The sequence below is a fragment of the Scyliorhinus canicula genome, chromosome 11 (assembly GCF_902713615.1).
Source record: "Scyliorhinus canicula chromosome 11, sScyCan1.1, whole genome shotgun sequence".
Classification (NCBI taxonomy): domain Eukaryota; kingdom Metazoa; phylum Chordata; class Chondrichthyes; order Carcharhiniformes; family Scyliorhinidae; genus Scyliorhinus; species Scyliorhinus canicula.
Window position 1 is genome coordinate 137918038 of NC_052156.1, and position 26645 is coordinate 137944682.

A 26645-nucleotide genomic window follows, 5' to 3' on the forward strand; every position below is an offset into this window, starting at 1 on the left:
CAAGCTTTCAGAATGGCTGGAGAGAATGAGAGTGACTACGAGTCCCTTTCTTGCTGCTACCTAGTCAGGGGCGGAATGTTCAAATTTATTGACCAATTGACAACTCAGGTGGGAAAAGTGGTGTGCAGCTGGCTTTTCCCGCCATATTTTAGCCCGCCCTGCTGGCAACTTTGCCTCTTGTCGGATCAGTGTGTATTTTTTTTAAAGGGCACCCCCATGTGAGACAGATAAAAATATAATGAGGGACGCCCCACCACAGAATTCTCCCCCCACCACAGAATTCTACCCTCCCCCCTGACATGGAGCCTCTGACACCTTCTCCACGGTCCCCCCGCCCCTCGGCAATACCACTTGCTGTGCCCACTATAGGAGTCAGTGACTGGGTACTTCCTGGGCATGGCCCTCTCCCTCTGGGGCCTATACCTACATGTGCACCCCTGGCGGGACCTGTTCGCCAGTCCCCCATTTAAAAAACCCTTTTGGACACCATGCTGACCTTGCAATCTGCCGCTGGCGGGGGGACCTTCCTGTGTAGTAGGAAGTTACAGCGGAGTGGCCTGTTAATAATAACACGTTATATTCAAATGTGGTTCCTGTCATTGCATGGTCGTTGCTTTGTATTGTTTTAGCGGGACTTCCCAATTTTTATACTTCATTCACTTTGAAATAAAGGCTAACATTCCATTTGCCTTCCCAATTGTCTGCTGAGCTTGCATGCTAGTTTCTTGTGATTTATGCACAAGGACCACAAATCCCTCTGCTGTAGTTTCCTGCAGTTTTTTTTACAATTAAATAATATTCAGCTCCTTTATTCTTCCTACCAAAGTGCATAACTTCACATTTTCCTGCATTATAATCCATCTGCCAAGTTCTGCCCACTCAGTTAACCTATCTATATCCCTCTGTAGATTGTTTGTGTTATCCTCACCACTTGCCTTCCCACCTATTTTTTTTTCTATTTAATAATAATAATAATAATAATAATAATCGCTTATTGTCACAAGTAGGCTTCAATGAAGTTACTGTGAAAAACCCTTAGCCGCCACATTCCAGTGCCTGTTTGGGGAGGCCTGTTTGGGAATTGAACCCACGCTGCTGGCATTGTTCTGCATCACAAGCCAGCTGTTTAGCCCACTGTGCTAAACCAGCCCCTAAAAGTACCCAATTCATTTTATTCCAATTAACAAGCAATTTGGCATCGCCAATACACCTAGCCTACACATCTTTGGATGTAGCGGTGAGACCCACGCAGACACGGGGACAATGTGCAAACTCCACATGGACAGTGACCTGGGGCTGGGATCGAACCTGGGTCCTTGGTGCGGTGAGGCAGCAGTGCTAACCACTGTGCCACCGTGCCACCCGTCTTCCCACCTATTTTGTGTCATCCACAAACTTACCAATAGTGCATTCACTTCCCTCGTCCATGTTAGTAATATATATTGTGAATAATTGTAGCATTCCACTAGTACAGGTTGCCATCCTGAAAATGCTCACCTTATCCCAACTCTGTGTTCTATCAGTGAGTCAATCCTCTATTCATGCTAATATACTACTGCCAACACCATGGGACCTTATCTTATAAGGCACGATTTCCTCTTCATGAAGCCATGCTGACTCTGCTTGATTATATTATGCATTTCTAAATGCTTTGCTATTGCAACCTTCATAATGGACTCTAACATTTTCCGAATGACAAAAGTTAAGTTAACTGGCCAATAGTTACTTGTTTTTGCCTCGTTCCTTTTTGGAAGAAAAATGTTACATTAGCAGTTTGCCAAATCCTCTGTGATTTTTCCAAAATTTAAAGATTCTTGGACGATTACTACCAGTGCATTCCCATCTCTGTAGCTATGTCATTTAATATCCTGAGATGCAACCCATCAGGCCCACCAGGATTCCTTCTTGCTCATTGGTTTATATCTTTGTTGTGAGTTATGAACTATTTTCAGAAAGGTCTGCCATTGCTGATCAACCGTCTTTCCTGCTAAACCCCTTTCCTATTCACTGCAGACAACTCTGCTATCATTCCTTTACAATTATCCTATTTAAGTGTAATACAATTGTTTCTGACTCTCAAATTTAATGCTAAATTCTACCATGTTATGGTCACTGCTTTCTCGGGGATCTTTTACTCTGAGATTGTTTAGTAACTCTGCCTCATTCCACATTGCCAAATCCAAAACAGCCTTATACCCTGGTTGTTCTAGAAAACTGTCCCAACTTTGAATTCTTTGTCATGGCTGCCTCTGCCAATTTGATTTTCCCAATCTACATGAAGATTCAAGTCACCCATGATTAAAGTACTGCTTTTTTATATGCCCTTTTTATCTCCTGCTTTATTCTCTGTCCTACAATATCACTACTGTTTGGGGGCCTATAGGCGACTCCTACCGGAGTCTTCTACCCCTTGATATTTCTTATCCGTATCCACATGGATTCCACGGGCGCGATTCTCCGCTCCCCACGCTGGGTGGGAGAATCGCGGGAGGGCCGGACGAATCATGCCACGCCGCCCTGGCACCCCCCAGATGGGCCGAGCGGCCTGACGACCCCGACGGGTTCACGCCAGGGGCAACCACACCTGGTCGCTGCCGGCGTGAACAGCGCGCGACAGGTAAGTGTGGGGCCTGTGGGGGGCAGAGAGAGGAGTGAGCACCACGGGCGTGCTCATGAGGGGACTGGCCCGTGATCGGTGCCCACCAATCGTCAGGCCGGCTTCTCTAAGAGACGCACTCTTTCCCCTCCGCCGCCCCGCAAGATCAAGCCGCCACATCTTGCAGGGCAGCGGAGGGGAAGACGGAAACCGCGCATGCGCGGGTTGGAGCTGGCCAACCTGCGCATGTACGGCTGACGTCACTTAGGCGCCGCCGGCCGCGTCATTCTCAGGTACCATCTCATGCTGCGAGTTCATCCTCCTTATTCCGGATGTTCCTGGCGTTGAAGTAGACACACTTTAAACCACCTTCCTGCCTGCCGGTACACTCCTGCAACCTTGAAACCTTACTCATGACCTCACTATTCTCAACCTGGAGCTACAATTTAGGTTCCCAACCCCCTGCTAAATTAGTTTAAACCCTCCCGAAGAGCAGTACAAATTTTTCCCCCAAGATATTGGTACCCCTCTGGTCCAGGTGTAGACCATCCCGTTTGTAGAGGTCCCACCTATCCCAGAATGAGCCCCAATTATCCAGGTACCTGGAACCCTCCCTCCTGCACGAACCCTGTAGCCATGTGTTCAACTGCTCTCTCCCTATTCCTCGTCTCGCTAGCACGTGGCACGGGTAACAACCCAGAGATAATAACTCTGCTTGTTCTAGCTCTAAGTTTCCACCCTAGCTCCCTGAATTCATGCCTTACATCCCCATCCCTTTTCCGACCAATGTCATTGGTGCCTAAGTGGACCACGATCTGGGGATGCTCCCCCTCCCCCTTAAGGATCCCGAAAACACGAACATCGTCCACACAGGAAGCCAGAATTTCAAACCTGTTGGACAAGAACAGGGGCTGTGGCTCCTGCAGTGCTACCTCTTGGACCTCTCTACCTGCTTCACTTGTAGTCACATCTGTTGCTCGTTCTGGGTGAGTGTGCTTTACACTCAATTTGGCTCTGTTTCGTTCCTTAGCTCTAGAGTCGCAAGGTATCGTTAAGATACCCCCACAACTTTCAAGTTCAAGTTCAGACCAATAACTCCATGCACCAGTTAGTAAGTTCAAACAAGACATGTTTATTATAATACAGCTATCTACTAATTATGCATATAAAACTACAAGACTAGGCTAATCCTACCACTAACAGGCCAATACTTATCTGGAATAAGGGAACTGCCGGATCAGGGAACAATGGCCTCTAGCTTTGTCCTGGATCCGCAGGCTTCCAGTCGGTGTGGACTAAAGGGGTCAGGAGTGTCTACTCTCGTAGCGTGCGTTGTATGACACTTACTTGATGGCAGCTGCTGACCAGGCCTCCCCTTCTCAATGTCTTCTGCTGCAACGGTGGTCAAGGAGAGCGCTGGCTAAGAGGAGCTGGTCAAGAGAGCGAGCTGGGGTCGGGATCTCTGTCTTATACCTCTCCCAGGGTCTCGCCCCCACCTGGGCGGACCCTCTATACACTCGCAATTGATTGGGTCTCTTCCCAATCGATTGATTTGAATTTCCCCAATAACGGGGCAGTCCCTCGATCACTGGGCAGTTCTTGGGGCTTATTGTTTTGGAATTCTCTTGGCGCCGAGAAGTCTGGCCTTCTATGCAATGTAGCGATTTGAGTTAACTTGTTTCCATTGTACCTGGGAATCACCGGGTATCGCCTCATTAGTATGCTAACTTGTTTTTTTCACAGTGCTGTCTGGTTTCTGCAGCAGTCAGAATACACAAGCGCTTTTGCAAGCTGCTTGCTTTTGCAACATGTCCATTTTCCCTGCATTCTTTGTAATCTTCCATTTTGTGTTGGGCAGTGGCCACCCCAGGTGGCTACACATCCTCTTAAAGTATGATCCTCATTATGTCTCAAATATTATTTCCTTTCTAGTGCTGGAGAAGAATGGACAGAGAATCCGGAGACATATGAAGCGAGCTACTACAAAAGGAGCCTAAACAACAATATTTATATCTTCACTGCACCTTACATCAACAGTAAGATTTACTGTGCTGTATTCAATAGGGAATCTATACTGGTGATGGCTAGAAATTGGGGTAATCATTGTGTTGATTTTAACAGATGGGCCTCATTTAAACTTCTTCAGCATAAGCTAAGTGCGCGAAGCGGTTATCTGCAGAGTGAATGGCAGCTGGTGTTGTGGAGACCACAAGTTGAATATTTGCCTTTACTCCCTTTAACTTTTTTCCTCTCGAGTGTGATGGCGGTTTCTGTCAGTCTGCATCCCCCTGGCATTTTTCAGAGCGATTGTGCATGCGTGGTGATTTTAAAGGAGTCAATTGTACATGTCCTGCAAGGAGTCTTTTGAGTTGCTACTTTAGCCATGCACCTTAGAGGAAACAGTGGTGAACACCCCCACTCCTCCTGGCCTGCAACGATTCAGCTTCAACGGGACATATCTGAACTTACAATGGGCCCTTTTGGCCCCTCTCCAAATTGTTTCTACAGTAGGCCAATCAGGGTTGACTGTACTGGCCTCCTAAATCCATTAATTGAAATGCGCTGCCAATTACATCAGGCTGTCACTTATAGATTTAAATTTGGGCCCCTACCTGCATCTTGGGGGAACTTTGACAGACCTCTGATTCAGTGGAGTTAGAATCTAGACAGGCTGCTGTTTGACTCAGGTGGTTTTAACCCTTCCCTGCCCGCCCACTCACTCGCTTTCCGAGTGAATGAGAACCAGGTGGGGTGATTCAAATTAACCTCATTGTTTTCATTAGCAATTAGATTCTCATAGTCATCAATGGGAGTATTTGCAAATCGATAAAATACACTTCTAGCTTGAAGTGCTTGAAGCAGAGACTAAAGAAAGATCTTAACTCACTCAAATACTCAAAGCCCATTCACTTCCAGAGTTAAAATCAACCCCTGAGCCTAGAATTAAATGGATATGGGAGCAGAGCAGCCACATGGGATTTGGAGCACTCTTATGTGGAGAATAAATTCTAACATTGTTCTGTTGGACTGAACGAACTCTATCCAAGTGGGTAATTCTATGTCATTCTGTAATTCTCTTTACCACTTCTCAAATACTAGAGACATCATGGTGTTCCAGAAATATAGTCGGCTTGCTTTTGAAAATTCGCAAGGCATGCCAAAGTGCAATACCCAATCACATCTGAAGTATAACCACTATTCTATCTATAGCAACACGTGGCAGCCAATTTGAACAAACATTTTAAAAGAAGTAATGAGGTTAACAACCAGATCATTTGTTTTTTTGGGATGTTGTTTGAAGGATAAATGTTGGCCGGATGGTTTTTCTTTCAAGGCAGCACGGTAGCACAAGTGATTCGCACTGTGGCTTCACAGTGCCAGGGTCCCAGGTTCAAATCCACGCTGGGTCACTGTCTGTGCGGAGTCTGCACGTTCTCCCCGTGTCTGCGTGGGTTTCCTCCGGTTTCCTCCCACATTCCAAAGACGTGCAGGTTAGGTGGATTGGTCATGATAAATTGCCCTTAGTGACCAAAATAGTTTAGGAGGGGTTATTGCGTTACGGGGATAGGGTGGAGGTGAGGGCTTAAGTGGGTCGGTGCAGACTCGATGGACCAAATGGTCTCCTTCTGCACTCTATGTTTTATGTTCTAAAAAGTGTGGTGGGATTTTTTTGTATCCGTCTGAAAATTGAGACAGCCACAAATTTCACATTTCAACTAAAAGGATGAAGCTCTGAAAATGCATCTACCCCTCGATAATACTCTGAAGAGTCAGTTTAGATTATGTGTTCAAGTCACACAGCATGGTTTGACCCCACAACCTTCTCAATCCACAATCCACTGAGCTAAACTCTTATCAAAACCCCAGTGGATTAGCAAAGGGGCCAATGTAAATCCTTCACCTGCTGGATTGTTGGTGTGACTCTCCTTTTTGACTGGTCCAATTACTTGCCGATAATAAAGCTTCTCACTCGACCATTATACAGTACAGCTCTGGCGCGCGTGCTGAAGTCAGATCAATTCAAACATTATTTCCTTAACCTATTTTTGGAAGAAGTATGAACAAATCTCAGCTGTAGAAGCAATTGTGATGCTTTCATTTACCTTCGCACTTCAATGGGGTACTAATCTAAATGCAATAAATCCTGACCTCCGAGCTAATAAATGCAGCCCTGGTCAGCGATGCCCACATTTCTGAGAATGAAGAGAATGAATGATTGTTGTCCTTAGTCTCTATCCATTGAACCTGCACATGAGCATCAGGTAAGCACAATATCAGGCACAGTTGGGACGCATTTTATGGTTAAATAACGGGCTGACTTTTGTTGGCCCAGCTCCCATAATAAAATGGCTGCTTGGAATTGGCACGGAAATGCGTCTGGCACCTGTGGATCTGTATACCATCAAAAGAGGGGTGAGGAATCTGGGAAAAGAAAATAGGTTTGATTGTCCTCCAGGCTACTTGCTGAGGTGTACTGCATCCTTAAGAAGCCGAATGACCTCCTTCTGCATTGCAGGGATTCTATGATTCTATGAAGTGAGCACCATTTTGTCTCACCTAACTGCTAATTCTGGACAGCTGTGTTTACTACAGGCACAGACCTAGTCCTTCCCACCTGGGAAAGGCCAGGCAATCTTGACAACTGAGTGGAGGCAGCCCTCTTGCTGCACCTGGAAACTACATTTTCTACCCAAATAAGACCTGAAGGAATCATGGTCAGAAAGCTGTGTGACATTAATCTTGGCCCTGGCTAGGAGTGGCTCACGTATAAAACTGCTACTCACATGCTTGCCGAGGAAAGTGATACTTGATAAAGTGTCTGTACACAACAACACAAAAGCCTAGCAGTCTGGGGAAATGCGGGTGGTATTGCTTCTGATCTCCACTGAGCAAACCTAGTAAGCGAGAGGATCGATTATATAATTCTAGTTAAGATGCCGGAGTTCCTTGTCTGCCTCTTGCCTCACCCCAAAGTGGATTTAGATGTCAGATCATAGCCTGTATATTATTTTGTGCAGCCATACTATTTTTGCTTGTATTATAGTTTTGCAGAAGTATTTTACCTTGCCCTGTGATATCTGCTGTTCCTGACATTTTACTGTTCAGTTAGCATCTGGGAATTAAAATGTTATTTTCCACTTGATGAAACACAGTGCCCAAGGAATACCATCCCACTGTTTCACCACATTGCAATAAGCCATTATTAACAGGGGAGTGGTCACTCTTCTTTATTAATTTGTGTTTCAGAAACTTGGGATGGAATGCAGAGCAGCGCCGAGTCTGGTATTATGGTGAGCAAAGCTGTTGAAATTAGAATTGATGGCAAACTTCTGAAGCCTGCAGGTGGGTTTCACTTATTCTTATCCACTTCTCAATGTACGCTAGCACGTTGTTAATATGTCACCCAGAATATTCACAAGGCTCTGGGGGATAATCTGGGTACAAGGTTGTGGAGATCAGATCCACACATGCTCAAACTTTTTTGTTCTTTTACCTTTTGATGTTGCCCAGGACAATACAAACCGCACAGCAGCGGGAAATACTTAGAGCAGCAAATGCCCCATTTGGGCTGCGATTTTCATTTGATTGCCATGTGTCTGCTCAGTACGATTTTCTCCTTGCAGCACACAGAGAAGCTCAAATGGATAACAGAGTGTTCTGTGAGGCTGTTGGACTGATTGTGGGAAGGCTTTAGAGCCTGTTAATTGTATATTAAGTATATTTAATTATGTGCAGTGGTGGATGGGCATTAACTGGATATTCACTTGAGTTCCGACAAAGAGACACAGACTAAAACTGAGATTGTTGAATTAAGAGGTGTATACTATTAACATGTAACTACAAGTAAATATAAAAGAATTGCATTTTACTTTCCCCCACCAGAGTGTTTGAAGGCGGGGGAGGGGGGCTCATAAAACGCAGCACATGGCCTGCCTGTTGATTTCCCACCCATTTTATTGAAGTATCTTGTTCCAGACATGTGTAGAGAAACAGCAACATATAGAAAGACACACTCCACAAACTCAGAGTCCAGAGTTTGCACAATTTTTCTCCTTTCTGCCCCCCTCCTCCGTGATGAACATTGTCATGAACAGCGCTCACCATGTCTCGAAGCCCTCCGTTGACCCCCTCAACTCAAATTTAACCTTTTCCAAATGGAGAAAATTGTACAAGCCCCCAAGCCAGGCCACCACCCTCGGCGGCACATACAACCTCCAATTGAGCAAGATCTGAGCTGGACAATTAGAGAGGGAAGGCAACAACATCGCCCCCTTCCCCGTCAACAGGTCCGGCACATCCGGTACCCCAAAGTTTGCCACCATTGGGTCTTGTTTGACCTCCACCCGTACAATCTTGGATAGCTTCCCAACACCACTTTCCTGTATCTCTCTTGCTTCTCGCAAGCCCAGAACATGTGTACATGGTTCGCCGGCCCTCGACAACACTTCTCGCATCCCTTGAAAGAACCCACTCATCCTCGGCCAGGTCGTATGCACCACCTTGAACTAAATCAAGCTCATCCTCAAGCAGGAGGAGGTTAAATTCACCCTTCGCATCGCCTCACACTCCAGACCCCAGCCTGCCTCCCCCCCCTCCCCCCCGCCCCACCTCCTCCACCCATATATATCCCCAATCCTACCCTATCCCAACTCATCCGGGAGCAGCAGTTGCTTCAATAAGGTGTACTCAGCAACCTGGGAAACATCTTACACTCCTTTCACGCAAAGTCCCTCGCTCACATATATTTAAGTTCATTCCACCTCGGCAATTCAAACCTCTCCCACAACTCAACCAGACCCGCAAACTTCCTTTACAAATACAAGTCCCTCGTTCTCACCAGCCTCACCTCCCTCCCCACACATCTCTCCTGGCTTAAACTTATGGTTCCCGCACAGCGGTGTCAACACTGACATCCCCTCCACCTTAAAGTATCTCCACAGCTGATCCCATACCCTGGCTGTTGACTGTCCCACCAGGCTCCTCATATACTTCCCCGCAGCAAGTGGCAGTTGAGCCATCACCATAGCCCTCAGACTGGAAAACCTACAGGACTCCTTATCCATCTTCACCCACTCTCCCGTTCTCTCTCTTTCCTCCCCCCCCCCCCCCCCCCCCCCCCCTCTCCACCGCCACCATTGCGGCACCTTCTCCACATTTGTCGCCCAGTAATAGTGCAGCTGGTTTGGGAGTGCCAATGCTCTTTCTGCCTCTACCACTGTAGCAAGGCCCTCTTTACCCCCACTCCCCTCTACTGTCTGCCATCATCCCTCTCTGGCTCTACCTCTAATACCACCCTAAACCAGGCCCATCCAAGATGACCCCTCTCTCCGCCCACGACTATATTCAGTCTCCAACTCTACCAAGTCGCAATCCCCTCTCTCCCCTCCCTGCCCTTTCCCCTCCCCCTCCCCCAGCTGAGGCCATCTGTCACAGCCTCTTACCCCACCTCACCTCAGTTCACCAGCATTACCTGCCAGCGTGGCAGCTCCCGCTCGAAGGCCACCCTTACACACCTCCCCCATCACTCCCTCCTTAGCCTGTGCAAATGGCCCCCCTCCCCACCTGAACGCCCCTCAGTCGGCAATCTCATCCAGCAGGCCCCATCATACAAACCCCTTACCCGTAAAGAAAAACACCCAAAATCGCAAATTGCCCCTTTCAAAAAGAAAAACACAAATGGTAGATGATGAAGGGGGGGGGGGGTCCTGATTACCCCTTAAAAATTTATAACTCATCAAATAAAAAACCCCAGCCTCTGGCAACATACAATAGCCATAACATCCAACCTTTACAGATATAGCTCCTCCAACTCACACAGATTCTCAGTTCTCCTCCAATTTATGGTCCCTTATAACGTCATTGGCCTGTTCTGAAGCTTTGAAATAAAATTCCCGGTCTTCAAAAGTGACTACAGTTACGCTGGTTACAGCCCCCCAAATGGAATCTTTCTTCGGTATAGCGCCACCTTGGCCCTGTTCAATCCAGCATGCCTTTAAGCCAGCTCCGTACCAATGTCCTAGTTTGCTCAGACACAATTCCCCTCCCATTCACAGTCTCATTTCTCTCTGGACCAGAGCAGGATCTTCTCCCTTTCCACGAACTTATGCGACCTCCTGTGGCGGCGCGCCCACTCTCAGATTCTGCCTCAGCAACCTGTGGCCCCTGTCCACCTCTGGGGCCTCGTCCAGCACCCTCTCCTCCAACAACCCGGCCAGCATTCTCGACACATATTTTGTGGCATTCGTTCCTTCCACACGCTCTGGCAGACCCACAATCGCCAGGTTCTGCCACCTGGACCTGTTCTCCTGCCCCTCGAGCTTCACTCTCAGCAATTTGCATCGGTCCCCCCGGATCCCTGCATCCACCTCCAGGACCACAAGCCGATCGCTCGGGCAGGACACCACCTTCTCCACCTTGTGTATCTTTGCCCCTTGTATCTTAAGGCACTGCTCCACACAAGCCATCGATCCTCGCAGAGGTGCCAGTGCTCCCTCAGTGGCCATCGACCAGTCGCCTGCATCTCCTTCCTTTGCTGGTGAAATCCATCTGTGATGAAGGCCATCAACTGCACCATCTGGGGCTTTCCCACTGATGCCAAGTGTCATAATATACACACAAGTATATGATGGTGCACAGACAGACATTGATTGACACACAGGATGACCAATGAACACACAGAACACAGCAGCCAATCACCAGACAGGACACGGCCACTATAAAGCCAGAGGGCACTAGTTTTCCCGCTCTTTTGGGATGCAGCCTCGGAAGCAACCAGAGCCCGTGAGCAACAACTCGAACATCCACCATGTGGTAGTAAGATAGTCTGGTCAGGTTAGCCTCAGGTCTCCAGTATCAGGTCTCCAACTCAGCATAGTGTCAACCCACAGTTAAAGTATGTTTAATAGTTAGTAATTCAATAAAATAGAGTTGCATTTCTCCAAGTGTTGGAAGCCTGTCTCTCTCACTGCTATGGTAAACGCAGTCCTCGGAGACCCAGCATACCCAACACATCACCAAGCTATCCCCCCTCCGCCATTCTCGTAATTGTTGCCTCGCCACAGGTTCCCTCCAATTCCTGAGCTAGGTATTTTTTTGCCGGGTCTGTCAGCCAGTAGACATGCCAATCTTGGGGAGAACCTCTTCCTCTACACTTTTTCTCACCACTTTCCTGCTGGAGCTACCCTACTTATAGAACATAGAACATAGAACGATACAGCGCAGTACAGGCCCTTCGGCCCTCGATGTTGCACCGACATGGAAAAAAAAACTAAAGGCCATCTAACCTACACTATGCCCTTATCATCCATATGCTTGTCCAATAAATTTTTAAATGCCCTCAATGTTGGCGAGTTCACTACTGTTGCAGGTAGGGCATTCCACGGCCTCACCACTCTTTGCGTAAAAAACCCACCTCTGACCTCTGTCCTATATCTATTACCCCTCAATTTAAGGCTATGTCCCCTCGTGCTAGCCACCTCCATCCGCGGGAGAAGGCTCTCGCTGTTCACCCTATCTAACCCTCTGATCATTTTGTATGCCTCTATTAAGTCACCTCTTAACCTTCTTCTCTCTAACGAAAACAACCTCAAGTCCATCAGCCTTTCCTCATAAGATTTTCCCTCCATACCAGGCAACATCCTGGTAAATCTCCTCTGCACCCGTTCCAAAGCTTCCACGTCCTTCCTATAATGAGGCGACCAGAACTGTACGCAATACTCCAAATGCGGCCGTACCAGAGTTTGGTACAGCTGCATCATGACCTCATGGCTCCGGAACTCAATCCCTCTACCAATAAAGGCCAACACACCATAGGCCTTCTTCACAACCCTATCAACCTGGGTGGCAACTTTCAGGGATCTATGTACATGGACACCGAGATCCCTCTGCTCATCCACACTACCAAGAATTTTACCATTAGCCAAATATTCCGCATTCCTGTTATTCTTTCCAAAGTGAATCACCTCACACTTCTCCACATTAAACTCCATTTGCCACCTCTCAGCCCAGCTCTGCAGCTTATCTATGTCCCTCTGTAACCTGCAACATCCTTCCGCACTGTCTACAACTCCACCGACTTTAGTGTCGTCTGCAAATTTACTCACCCATCCTTCTGCGCCCTCCTCTAGGTCATTTATAAAAATGACAAACAGCAACGGCCCCAGAACAGATCCTTGTGGTACGCCACTCGTAACTGCACTCCATTCTGAACATTTCCCATCAACTACCACTCTCTGTCTTCTTTCAACTAGCCAATTTCTGATCCACATCTCTAAATCACCCTCAATCCCCAGCCTCCGTATTTTCTGCAATAGCCGACCGTGGGGAACCTTATCAAACGCTTTACTGAAATCCATATACACCACATCAACTGCTCTACCCTCGTCTACCTGTTCAGTCACCTTCTCAAAGAACTCGATAAGGTTTGTGAGGCATGACCTACCCTTCACAAAACCATGCTGACTATCCCTAATCATATTATTCCTATCTAGATGATTATAAATCGTATCTTTTATAATCCTCTCCAAGACTTTACCCACCACAGACGTTAGGCTCACCGGCCTATAGTTACCAGGGTTATCTCTACTCCCCTTCTTGAACAAAGGGACCACATTTGCTATCCTCCAGTCGTCTGGCACTATTCCTGTAGCCAATGATGACCTAAAAATCAAAGCCAAAGGCTCAGCAATCTCTTCCCTGGCTTCCCAGAGAATCCTAGGATAAATCCCATCCGGCCCCGGGGACTTATCTATTTTCACCTTGTCCAGAATTGCCAATACTTCTTCCCTACGCACCTCAATGCCATCTATTCTAATAGCCTGGGTCTCAGCATTCTCCTCCACAATATTATCTTTTTCTTGAGTGAATACTGACGAAAAGTATTCATTTAGTATCTCGCTTATCTCCTCAGCCTCCACACACAACTTCCCACCACTGTCCTTGACTGGCCCTACTCTTACCCTAGTCATTCTTTTATTCCTGACATACCTATAGAAAGCTTTTGGGTTTTCCTTGATCCTACCTGCCAAAGACTTCTCATGTCCCCTCCTTGCTCGTCTCAGCTCTCTTTTTAGATCCTTCCTCGCTTCCTTGTAACTATCAAGCGCCCCAACTGAAACTTCACGCCTCATCTTCACATAGGCCTCCTTCTTCCTCTTAACAAGAGATTCCACTTCTTTGGTAAACCACGGTTCCCTCGCTCGACCCCTTCCTCCCTGCCTGACTGGTACGTACTTATCAAGAACATGCAATAGCTGTTCCTTGAACAAGCTCCACATATCCAGTGTGCCCAACCCTTGCAGCCTACTTCTCCAACCAACACATCCTAAGTCATGTCTAATGGCATCATAATTGCCCTTCCCCCAGCTATAACTCTTGCTCTGCGGGGTATACTTATCCCTTTCCATCACTAACGTAAAGGTCACCGAATTGTGGTCACTGTCTCCAAAGTGTTCACCTACCTCCAGATCTAACACCTGGCCTGGTTCATTACCCAAAACCAAATCCAAAGTGGCCTCACCTCTTGTTGGCCTGTCAACATATTGTGTCAGAAAACCCTCCTGCACACATTGTACAAAGAACGACCCATCCAATGTACTCGAACTATATCTTTTCCAGTCAATATTAGGAAAGTTAAAGTCTCCCATAACAACTACCCTGTTACTTTCGCTCTTCTCCAGAATCATCTTCGCCATCCTTTCCTCTACATCTCTAGAACTATTAGGTGGCCTATAGAAAACTCCCAACAGGGTGACCTCTCCTTTCCTATTTCTAACCTCAGCCCATACTACCTCGGAAGAAGAGTCCCCATCTTGCATCCTTTCTACCACCGTAATACTGTCCTTGACTAGCAGCGCCACACCTCCCCCTCTTTTGCCCCCTTCTCTGACCTTACTAAAGCACCTAAACCCCGGAACCTGCAACAACCATTCCTGTCCCTGCTCTATCCATGTCTCTGAAATGGCCACAACATCGAAGTCCCAGGTACCAACCCATGCTGCCAGTTCCCCTACCTTATTTCGTATACTCCTGGCATTGAAATAGACACACTTCAAACCACAGACCTGAACACTGCCGCCCTCCTGCGAAGTCAAAACTGTGCTCCTGACCTCTCTACTCTCAATCTCTCGCACCCCAAAACTACAAAACTACTGACAAGTATAAAGTGCCCAAACCAACACCTTCGAGCCTGAGTTGCCCTGTGTGTGGCCACTCACTCCATGGCCACCAGAAGTCATTCCCACCCATTTCTGACCTATCTCCTGTTTTACAAGTGGCTGGGGGAGTCCCACACCAAGTGGGTAACCTAGCAGCTTTCACTGGATGTGCTGGTGCCAGGCAATTATTTTTTAATTTGGGATGGGGAACTTGGCGCCCCCATAAAATCTGGCTTAAAGTGTGTAGATTAGCTCCAGTTTTATCCTTCTCCACTGGCTTTCTGGATTAGAACAGATCCAACTAAGCAAAACTAAAATCAAGGCCTTCCATTTGTAGAAAGATCAACCATTGTATTAAACAAAGAAAAGGAATACAAACCATTGTATTGAATAGCAAATTGCCTTTCTGGATCAAGACTTATTGCCCATTTTTCCAGCTCTCGTGTGACAAGGGAAGCCAATGCTGAATCTGCTTCTGACAGATTTTTGGGGGGAAATTGTCAGTAGGTTGAAAATATTATTTTGCTTTTAAATGATAGTGACATGAGAGCAAGCTGACATCAAGGCAAACTGCATCCATGTGTTTTCTTGCACAAATTCGGTAGCCAGCGCTGCAACAGGAGAAGATTCCTAGGTGCTCCGGTTTTGTTGAACAGCGTAAAGGAACAGGCACTGGAATGTGCACCGATATGATGCATCGGTGTGATGCACCGAATGTGCACCGGTTTGGGGCAGCAGGGTAGCATGGTGGTTAGCATAAATGCTTCACAGCTCCAGGGTCCCAGGTTCGATTCCCGGCTGGGTCACTGCCTGTGTGGAGTCTGCACGTCCTCCCCCTATGTGCGTGGGTTTCCTCCGGGTGCTCCGGTTTCCTCCCACAGTCCAAAGATGTGCGGGTTAGGTGGATTGGCCATGCTAAATTGCCCGTAGTGTCCTAATAAAAAAAGTAAGGTTAAGGGGGGGGTTGTTGGGGTACGGGTATAGGGTGGATACGTGGGTTTGAGTAGGGTGATCATGGCTCGGCACAACATTGAGGGCCGAAGGGCCTGTTCTGTGCTGTACTGTTCTATGTTCTATGTTCTATGACTAGCTTAGGAGCAACTAAGGAGGCTGTCTTGTGCCTTAACAGACTGGGCATTAATATGAAATCCATAGTCCAGTCCACTGGAATTCTGTGCACTGATTGAGTGGAAAGTGGTTCTGGAAAATTAAATTGTAGGAAGTGGTAGGTTAAATTGTAGGTCACTTAATTCGTTGGAATTATTTGCAAGGGAGGAATTCAGAGTTATTACGGAACACTGGAAATCTACACACTGGATTTGAAAGGGGAATTGATTGTCATGCTAGAGTTCTGAAACATTTTAATGGAATTTGGATTCGAATCAGGGGTGTGTTTATCTAGAGTTGCCAGGGCGATTGATTGACAGTTAATCATTTATAATATTACTCGCATTTAATTAAAGTGATAGCAGATCTTTTCTTTGTAGTGCCAGAATAATTAATGGACTATAAATGTCATGGTGTCTACAGCTGCTGTCACAAACTTTTAATTCATTTCCCCCTGTCTGCTGATTAAGTTGTGCTCAGGGCAGCAGTACATAATATAGATACATTCAAATGGATAAACAGCACCCAAGTGAAGGCCTGTGCAGAGAATTCATCTGGCTCTAGGCAGGGTGCGGATACAACAAAGCAGAAAGCAATGCAATGGTCTTCCTAGTTCTTATAGAAGGCTCAGCTATTGCACTGAACTGTTCAAAGTGGATTTCAGTGAATTGTGGAAGCAATGGATTGTTAGCACGTGATGTGGCATTTATTGTAACTTCTTCTTTCCCTGAGAGAGTAAATCATGGTGCAGTACGTTCCCATGTGTGTTGGCAGGAGTTCCTCATCTCATTGAAGCAGTCATTTTCTGTAAGCTTGGGGAATGAGTGTGATTTGACCATTCTACATTTTACTGTTTATGGGACCTTGTGGTGTGCAAAGCAGCTTACAAAGCAAGAGTCATTCCATTCTTACGTAAATCAGTGAGTTGCTGCATCAACGTAAGGTGCTTCCTTCCACGGTACTGATCACAGCCAAGCTGCACCCTGTCTATGGTGCCCATCCTTATGCAGAATGGCCAACAGGATGCGACTGGATAATGATGAGGAATAGAAACTTTGGCTGCCTCTTCGCTCCAGGCTGAAGGATATTTAAGGGTCACTTCAGTGCTCTCACCTTCACAGCAATTGGAACCAGTGCAATAGAGAAAGAGAATTGAACCCAAGGCCATTCCCAGCATTCAAAACAAACTACTTGCGGAGATGAAGCAGCACATTTTTTTTCAGAAACAGTTCTAATGATTCCCCAGTTAGAACAAATGTAGAAAGCAATTTCCCATTTTGAACCTGTTGTGTAGTTTGCTAGCCATGCCATGTCTATCTGATCAATCCTATTTTCCTACCTTCTCTCCATTATCCCAAATTGCCATAATAAATGAGTGTCCCAGCCAATATTTATCCCTCAGACACCATCGCTAAAACAATCCGGTCGTTTATTTCTCTGCTGTGATAAATTGGCCTCCCCGTTTCTACTGTTGGTCTAAAGATTCACATGTGAAGGGTTTATGCCACCATATTATAGTCAATTACTACTCTCAAGCCAACAGAAACCTTGACTTGTGTGTGACCTATTTATTTCCCTCCTACTATGTGTCGGCATTTCTGCTGTGCCGCCAGAAGGGAGTTATTTTTTCTTACTTGAACCTGAGAGAAATATACAAAAAAATGAAGCTTGCAAATTATGCAGTCTCGCCCAGCTGATTTCATTCAAAAGGTAAAATCTGCCCTGGTCTGACAGCGTGTTTGCTGAAAGGGCCTGAATGCGTATTTCAAATTCTTTTAGCCTCTTGGCAAATCAACAGAGTTTTGCACAGATTGGCACCCAGCTCAGTGATGGCCTCCTCACTTCCAGCTTATTGTGAGCTGCTAATTTTCGTGTTAACTTCAGAAAACCAATCCCAGGTATAAAAAAAAGAATGCAGACCACATTCTTGTGCTTGTGTATTCACACTGACGATACATGATTCAATCAATTTTCAATCCTGGCCAGTTAGGCTCAAAGAAAGGACGAACATGGGAAAAACCATTTTCACTTAACTGTGAAGAGACAGCAACAGGGTAATGTTGACAGAGATGGATGGTGCTCAGTCTTGTCTGAAGAATGATATATGGCACAATGAAGAGTGCGGGAAAAAAATAAATGAAATAGGAAGAAAAAACAGAACAAAACAGAATTACAACTTTGACACACTAATTGATACGTTTCTGATTGGGTTACAGTTGTTGGAGTAAAAATTGATGTAAATGCCTGGATGGAGAACTTCACCAAAGTAGCAAGCAAGAGCAAGGTAAGAGCAAACAGCTTTCCAAAGTCATATTGACTCCCAGAGTAGTTTATAGGTTATGGGTGCAAACAGTTGATGGTTGTATAAATTTTAAAGTAACTTCAGAAACAATGGCCATTATTAAAATCTAATATATTTTGATTTCATTGATTTGTTTTGATTTATTGTCACAAATGTACCAAAGTACAGTGAAAAGTATTTTTCTGCAGCCAAGAGAACGTACACAGTATGTACATAGTAGAAAAAAAAAGAGCAATCTATTGGCATAGCGATACTTATCAACAGGCAGATTCAGGTCCAATCACCCTACCATTTTAAATCTTTAAATCATGGAATTCCTGAGGCTGGAGAGGGCAAACCACGACATTCCTGAGGCTGGAGCGGGTTAAATGATATCCTATGAGGTTGGAATATGTGCACACGCTGGAATTTCATACAATTTGAACTCAGCATTTAAATTCTAATGGGAGGGATGTTCTGCCTATGCTAACGGGAAGGTCTTGGAGAATCTCTTGGGAAATTATACCTTTGTGCATTTAAAAGGGCATTGTGACACTTTTCGGGACCTTTGGGCAGCCCTATACCTTCTCCAGAATAAGGATGGATCACCCTTGCATTATGAACTCGGACAGAGTGTCTGATTTGGGGAAAGGCTGAGCAGAAAATTTGCTTCATTGCATATGCGCTGACTGAATGAACCCTCAAGATGTCAGGGCCTTACTTTATCTGTGGTCTTCAAATCAAGATAAAAATTTCTCTAACTGACGTGAGCTATAGCACCTAACATATTCTGCTTCTTTCTTTCTCCAAAATACTGTTTTAATAATAATAATAATAATTATAAAGATTATTACTGATGTTCTGGTCTCTGTCCACTTTCATTGAAACATGTTCAATCCTCCTCAAATCACCCAGATGGTCCAAATATCAATTAACAATAGTTGGGAAATATGTCTTCAGTGCCTTAAGTTTAAATTGCAAGTAGTTTTCTCATCTATTAATTGCATGTTTTTTGTTGTAGTGTTACGGAGAGATCTGTGACTGCACAAAGAACAGCAAGGTAAGACTGGGCTCACCTTTACAGCACCTGCACTGTTGCATCAGAAGAAGGCACATTTACTTTTTCTTTGTCAATACAAGACGTCTCCAGTGGAGGATTTAAAAGTTCCAGGAGCTGTGCCAAAGACAGCTTTGAGCAAATCTTGAATCCACTCTGGCTTGATTGGAAATCCAGAATTAGAGATTGCTTAGCATTATACGACTCAGTAAATGTTGTGAACTTCATTCAAAGGGAGCATTGAGAATTGACCTTGAAGTCAATGTGCCCGATTTGTAGAGCCCATTTTCTGATTAACTTGCACCATGAATTGAACGCACGGAGCCTCATGCACAATTCTCATGGAGATTATCCAATAATAATGCACATTCCTGTAAGCATGTCAGGAACTATTTTGACATGTGCATTTTGAATATGAAACCACAACTTTTAACCTTTGTTTTTGTTTGAGCAGATGACCTTGGGTAAGCATAAAATTGTAATAGAATTTGTTGAGTAATTATTATTACAAAAGAGAAAAAAAAGTATTTTTGCTGAGGGAAATTGCACCCTTGTTGGAGGTGAATGCCAAATGGCATTATTCGGGAATCTCAGCCTACTGAATACAAGTCCACAGCACACTTTTCATATAAATGATTGAACAAAACTGTTGTGCAATAGGAGAGATTAAGTGAAGAATGGAAATTAGGTTTTGCAAAAAAAAACTGTACCTGAGTCTAAAAATTTGTGTAATTTATGATTATGCAGTTCTGATTATATTAATCATCCTTGCTGGTGTTTCCTCTGCAGCATTTTGACTGTGTCATATTGGATGACGGTGGGTTCCTGCTTATGTCAAACCAGGATGAATATATTGGAAAGGTAAATGCTACCTGGCCCTTTCGGCCTTGATCAATTTTGATCCTTTGAGTTATCATATGACAGCATTACGTTAAATATGATAGTCAAGATTTTCTTCAACAACCAGTGACAGGAATGTTTTCTGGAGCAATAATATTGATGTTGTGCAGATCAGGTCTTGGAAGGCAAGGGTGGGTGGTCCATTGTTCTGTCACCTCTGGGGTCTTGGTTTGAATTTATCCCTGGTCATTGACCACAATGCAAAACTGGTCCTTCTTCAACACCAATTGACACTTAATTAGCAACAGCAATTTAACAAGAAGCTAACAGGCATGCTTATTGTGGACAATAAATTTGCCTCTCTGGGTATGGCTGGGCTTGCTTTCCTGAAACTCATATGATAGATAGGAATCATAACATCAATCCAATTCAATGGCTGTCAAAGTCATGCTGGATGCTGAGAATAACAAGGTTCTATTCATAAAACGCCTTTAATAGTAAACTGTCCCAAGTTGCTACACACGGCATGCTATCAAATAAAATTTGACGTTGCCCCATTGAGAGATGAGGGACGATGTCTAAAAGCTTGTTCAAAGATGTGGAGATGCCGGCATTGGACTGGGGTGAGCACAGTAAGAAGTCTTACAACACCAGGTTAAAGTCCAACAGGTTTGTTTCGAATCACTAGCTTTCAGAGCGCAGCTCCTTCCTCAGGTGAATCATTCAGCTGAGGAAAGAGCTGCACTCCGAAAGCTAGTGATTCAAACAAACCGTTTGGACTTTAAACTGGAGTTGTAAGACTTCTTACTTGTTCAAAGAGGTATGGGTCTTATACAGTGTCTTAAAGGAAGCAAGAGAGGTGGAACAGTTTAGGAAGAGAATTCCAAAGCTTAGGACCTGAGCAGCCGAAGGCAAGACCACTAATGGTGGAAGGTGCCCAAGAGGCCAGAATTGGATGAGCTCAGATATCATGGAGGGTTGGAAGGCTGGTCAAGATGGGGAAGGACAAATCATGGAACGATTTGAAAAATTAGGATGAGAATTTTAAAATTGATGATTTGCTTTCCCAGGAGCAAATGCAGATCAGCAAACGCCATGATGATCGAGGAACGAAGTGTGAATTAAGCCAAGAGCAGCAAAGTTTGGGTGACCTCAAGATTATGGAGGGTGAAATATGGGAGGTCTGCCAGGAAAGTGTTAGGATAGATAATTCTGGAGCACGGGTGAGGGTGTTGGCAGCAGATGAGCGGAGGCACAGTCGAATAATGTTTTGGAGACAGAAATATGCGGTCTTAGTGCTGACTTGGTGTGGATGTATGTCAGATGCTCAGCTTGGAGTCAAGCCTCTGGCAGCTTCCACAGAGAGGATGGAATTGTTGGCTAGGGAACGGGGTTTGTGGGGCATCATGCCCACAGGGAACTACAGCTGAAAGTCTAATTTTCTGGATAGCCAGGAAGAATATTCATGCTCTTCATGGTCCAAAAAAAATTGATCAGAAGAGATCTGACCGTCACATTTTCTGAGCAATCTATACCATTAACTTTCAGGGTTATTGATTTGTCCACTCTACATCCAGCTCCATTATGAAAGTTCAACATTTCATGGGGTCCTAAATCCATGCTAGGATTTTAACTCTCTCTGCCTGATGGAGACAAGGCTGGTGGATTTTCAAATTGGTCAGGTTACTTACTCGCTCGTAAGCTGACAGGGCCCCACTTTCCAGAATTTTAACCTGCTGTCTGGTAAAGGCAACAAGGATAGCTGCTCACAGGGTCATTCTTTACATATCATAGAATCGTGGAGCTCCGACAGTGCAGAGGGAGGCCTTTTGGCCTATTGAGTCTGAAATAATCATCTGCAAGATCTCCATATGTAGACCCACTCCCCCGTCCTATACCTGTAAGCTAACCTGTATATCTATGGACACGAGGGGACAATTTAACATGGCCAATCCACCTAACCTGCACATCTTTGGACTGTGGGAAGAAACAGGAGCACCCAGAAGAAACTCACACAGACATGGGGAGAAAGTGCAGACTCCACACAGACAGTCATCCAAGGTGGGAATCTGACCTGGGTCCCTCGTGCTATGAGGCAGCAGTGCTAACCACTGTGCCACCATGCCACATGTGCATGTTGGGTACCAATTACACCATTTTCACTGAGACACGAGAGGGGAAGGCAGCAAAGTTTCATTTAGGACTTTTTGGGAAGATGAAGATCGAGGCCAAAGTGCTCTTCTGGGCCTCGCAAGTCACGCAGACCCCCTTCTCACATACAATTGTCCAACAAGATGCACTCTGAGCTCAATCCTGCTGCCAGTGTTATATCAGTAGGTGACCTCTGCATGGTATAATTATCAGCCGCATCCTGTTGACATCCATGCCTCATCTCAGCAATAGTGGACGAGTTTCAAACTCATCTTGTTATCCACCTGCCCAAAACTCATCACCAATTAAACTTAGGGCCTTGGCCCGATTAATTGACCCTCTGAAGGAGCCGCTTTGAAGTAGGATTTGCTGGTGCAACCATTGTTATTTTGTGAGCCAACACTGGAGCCAAACCGTGTCGTTAGTTATCTTGTTGCAAAGTTTCCTTGGAAGCCATTTCAAAGTAAAATCTTGTTGTGTTTGTGACATCTTTGTTAATGTGTGTGTATCAATTACATCAGGCATTTGAGCAAAATAGTAGGTGTCTGAACTGTATATCAGGAATTTCCATGAGGTTTCTCACAATCGGTTGCCAGAACTTTTGAAATCCCATTTGCACAGTTTATCCGGGTTTCTGGTGATTTTCTGACACATTTACAGTCAGGAGAATCCCTGAGGAAATTCCCAGCAGGAAGCTTTAAAGTCTGCTGTCAGTTGTAGGCCAAACAGCTTTGTCAATTCTCAATGACGTTCCAGATCGGCAAGTTCTTTGGCGAGATTGACCCAAGTCTGATGAAACGCCTTCTGAACACATCGCTATATGCCTTCAACAAATCCTACGATTTTCAGTCTGTGTGTGATCCAGAAACAGAGACCAAGGCAGCAGCGGGACTTCGCTCGGTCTACGTTGTAAGTTAATTAAAGTTATCGCTATCAATTATAATGTAATCTCAGTTCACAATGCCTGCCTACGGAACAGATTTTATTTCACATCACCAAAGGTATGGACCTACATGTTTTATGTAGTTTACAAAATAATCGCCTGACAGGGAAATTTGCATTCCATTTAAGAAACTCAATATATTTTATTGACATTGTGATGAAAGATATTTAACAACTAGAAACTTCCTTACTGTATGTGCACCAACAAAATATAATAATGGACCTACCATTAATAATAATTCACATTAATTATAATGGTGTAGTGTTACCTGCTGCAGGAGTTTACCAATTGCCATCGATCCACGATCCTAGATTCACATGTTCCGACACCAGAGCTGAATTTCAGAGATGAGATGAGTGTCACTGCTCTTGCCATCAAAGCAGCACTTGCCCTTGTGTGGCACCAAGGAGAACTCGATAAGTTGAAGTGAAGGGGGATCAGTGGGGAGGGTGCTCCCCAGTGGTTGGAGTCAGACCTGTGACAACCATGGTTGTGGTTTGTTGAGGTCAATTGCATAAGTCACAAGAAATCACTACACAGTTGATAAAAACATAAGAAATAGGAGCACGAGGAGGCCATTTTGACCTTTAAACCTGCTTCATCATTGTGGCTAATCTACTTCAGCTATTTATGTGCCCTGATCCTTGGTGTCTAAAGATCTATCAATATCTGATTTGAATATACTCAAATGGCGGGTTTTCTGTGCAACCTGCTGCATGTTTCACGGCGACAGACGCAGTCTGCCATTGGCTGGTAGCAGGATCTTCTGGACCTGCCGTTGTCAACAGGGCTTCCCGTTGAAATCACCACTTGCTGCCGTGAAACCCGCGGTGGGGAGGTGTCGTCGCTAGAATCGGGAATTTCCATCGGCATGAATAGACAGAAAGTTCTGGGCAATGACTAAGTATTCACAGCCCTCTGGGTTGCGAATTGCAAGGACTCACAACTCTTTTAGAGAATAAATGTCTCCTCATTCAACCCTGAGTGATTACCCCTTATATCAATACTGCAACCCATTAGTCCCAGAATTCACTGCCAGTGGAAACACTCTCCTTGCAACTTCCTTGTCAATCCCTTCAGCATTTTGTAATGTTTAATTGAAATGACCTCTCATTCTTCTATGCCCCTACAGTTTGCTCAATTACTCCTCATAGGACAATCCCCTCATCCCAGAATCTGTCTAATTGACATTGTGATGAAAGATATTTAACAACTTCATTGCACTCCCCCTAGGGCAGGTATATCCTTACTTAGATAAGGATACCAATTTTACACAGTACTCTGGATGTGGTCTTACCAAGGCCCTATATAATTGCAGTAAGTTTTCTTTATTCTTGGACTCAAATCCATTTGTAATATATGCTAACATCCCAATTACTTGTTGTGCCTACATGTTACCCTTCAGTGATTTGTTTGCAATGACTCCAAATTCCTTCCACACTTTCCAGTATCTCAGGATTTAAAAGTGTTCTGCTATTCTGTTTTCCTACCAAAGTGGATAACTGCCCATTTCTCCACGTTATATTCCAATTACAATGTCCTCACTTAACCTGACTATCTATCTGCAGAATCTTCATATCCTCCTCATATCTTACTTTGCCGCTTAACTTTATGTCATCAGTAAGCTTGGATATATTATACTAAGTCATTGATAAAAATTGCACATAGCTGAAACCAAGCATTGACCTTTGTGGTACTCGATTATGCCGACCTGAACCTTACTCTTAGTTTCCTGTCCGTTAAGCAATCCTCAATCTGTATTAATATATTACCTGCAATACCGCGAGGGCTGGGGGGACTGGTGCGGCATGGCCAGGGGGTGTCCTGTGGGATCACGGATGGTGGGTTGGGTCTGCGCACAGCCGGCACCATGTTCTACGGCGTGACAGCTGCAGGTCGTCGCCGTGCGCATGTGCGGCCAGGGATCCGGCCTCCTCCGGAAGCTTTCAGCGCGGGAGTCGGGAGTTTCACCCAATGCTGCTGCTCGCACCTCACTGGTCCCGGAATCGGTGAGGGTTCGGTGCTGATTTTGGGGTTGTAAAGTGCCCGCTAATTCTCTGTTTCTGCGGACACTTAGCCACTGCAATGGAGTATCCAGCCCAATATTCCTTTCAGAATTCTGATTTGTCTCTGCCTGGTCATATTATAGTTTTCTGAGTTTCCTGTTGTGAGAATTAATCATTTTCTCTAAGAGTGATGGCCAGCTATCTGGCCTATTTTCTCTCTATACTTCTCTGAATAGTGGGCTGTCAATCTATGGGACTGTTACAGAATCTGGGAGTTTCCTTTGGGAAGTATCCATAACAGACCCTATGACCACCTTCACCTGCTTCATGATGGGCATTCCCCCCCCCATCATAAGGTCAGAAGTGGAGCAGGCCCAAACGATTGCGAAGTGTTCAGCTCCATTTGCAGTTCCTAAGATAGGAAAAAGCAGTCAGCTTGATCAGCATTCCTCGTGTCAATACGAGACCCCTCAGCCCCACATCTTACAAAATTTAGGTATCTGAATAAACAGGTGTTCAGCCATATGTTATTTTCATTCCAGAATCATATTTGTGATTGCCATGTGAAGTGAGTAAAATAGGAATGTATTTTAATTAACTGAAGTATCTAATAGACCAGGGGTGGGCAAACTTTTCCGTGCAAGGGCCACATTCAGAAATTCACAATTTTAAAGGGCCGCATAGTATATTAATGAATAGTCCCGGTTGTAATCAAGTAGTGTGCGGCATATACCTCAGCGCTTCCCCCGGCGGCATCCTGCATTTAGCCCTCTTTTTCTCTACTTTTCAAAAATGGCGCTTCACCCGGTTATGATTCTGGGCGCCTCATATAGAACATAGAACAGTACAGCACAGAACAGGCCCTTCGGCCCTCGATGTTGTGCCGAGCAATGATCACCCTACTCAAGTCAACGTATCCACCCTATACTAGTAACCCAACAGCCCCCCCCCCCCCCCCCCCCCCCCCCCCCCCATCAACCTTATAAAAAAAAAAAAATTTTTTTTTTTTAATGACTTGATCTTGGTGGGCCGCATAAAGACCTTTGGCAGGCCGCATGCGGCCCGCGGGCCGTAGTTTGCCCACCCCTGTAATAGACGTTGCTTGAATTAATGGGAGTGAACATACTTCAAGGTGTTTTTTAAGTGCGGATATTACAGATTGTGTTTTGTAGGACTGTGCCATTCAGGACTTGCAATCCTATTCAAAGAAATTAAATGGCAAAAGTAGCATTGTTTCCCTGTCAAATATTATATTCATTTACCCAGAATCATAACCTGATGCATCAGATGAAAGGGTAAAGACCCAACATTTTAAAAGTATTTCTCTCTCTATAGATTCTGCCTGACCTAAGTATTCCCAACAACCAATAGCTTGTATTCATCCAGATGTGTTGTTATCGGTTAACATATACCACTAATATTATATGATTAGTATGTTCACAACCAGCTCTTCACTTACCGTCCCCTCCAACTCCATTTTAGACATCTGGCACTAACTTGGAAAACTAC

At 45.1% G+C, this 26645-nt stretch overlaps 1 protein-coding gene across 14 annotated transcripts in view; it reads left to right on the forward strand.

Annotated features, from left to right (window-relative positions):
- Nucleotides 1-26645, forward strand: part of LOC119973412 (voltage-dependent calcium channel subunit alpha-2/delta-1) — a 726559-nt gene that overhangs the window by 666547 nt on the left and 33367 nt on the right. For all 14 annotated transcript variants that reach the window (XM_038811471.1, XM_038811473.1, XM_038811472.1 and 11 more), the window contains 6 exons: nucleotides 4529-4632; nucleotides 7844-7939; nucleotides 18075-18142; nucleotides 19161-19199; nucleotides 19986-20057; nucleotides 22944-23096. In XM_038811471.1, the coding sequence (XP_038667399.1) occupies nucleotides 4529-4632; nucleotides 7844-7939; nucleotides 18075-18142; nucleotides 19161-19199; nucleotides 19986-20057; nucleotides 22944-23096 (532 nt within the window). The remainder of the gene's footprint in view (nucleotides 1-4528; nucleotides 4633-7843; nucleotides 7940-18074; nucleotides 18143-19160; nucleotides 19200-19985; nucleotides 20058-22943; nucleotides 23097-26645) is intronic.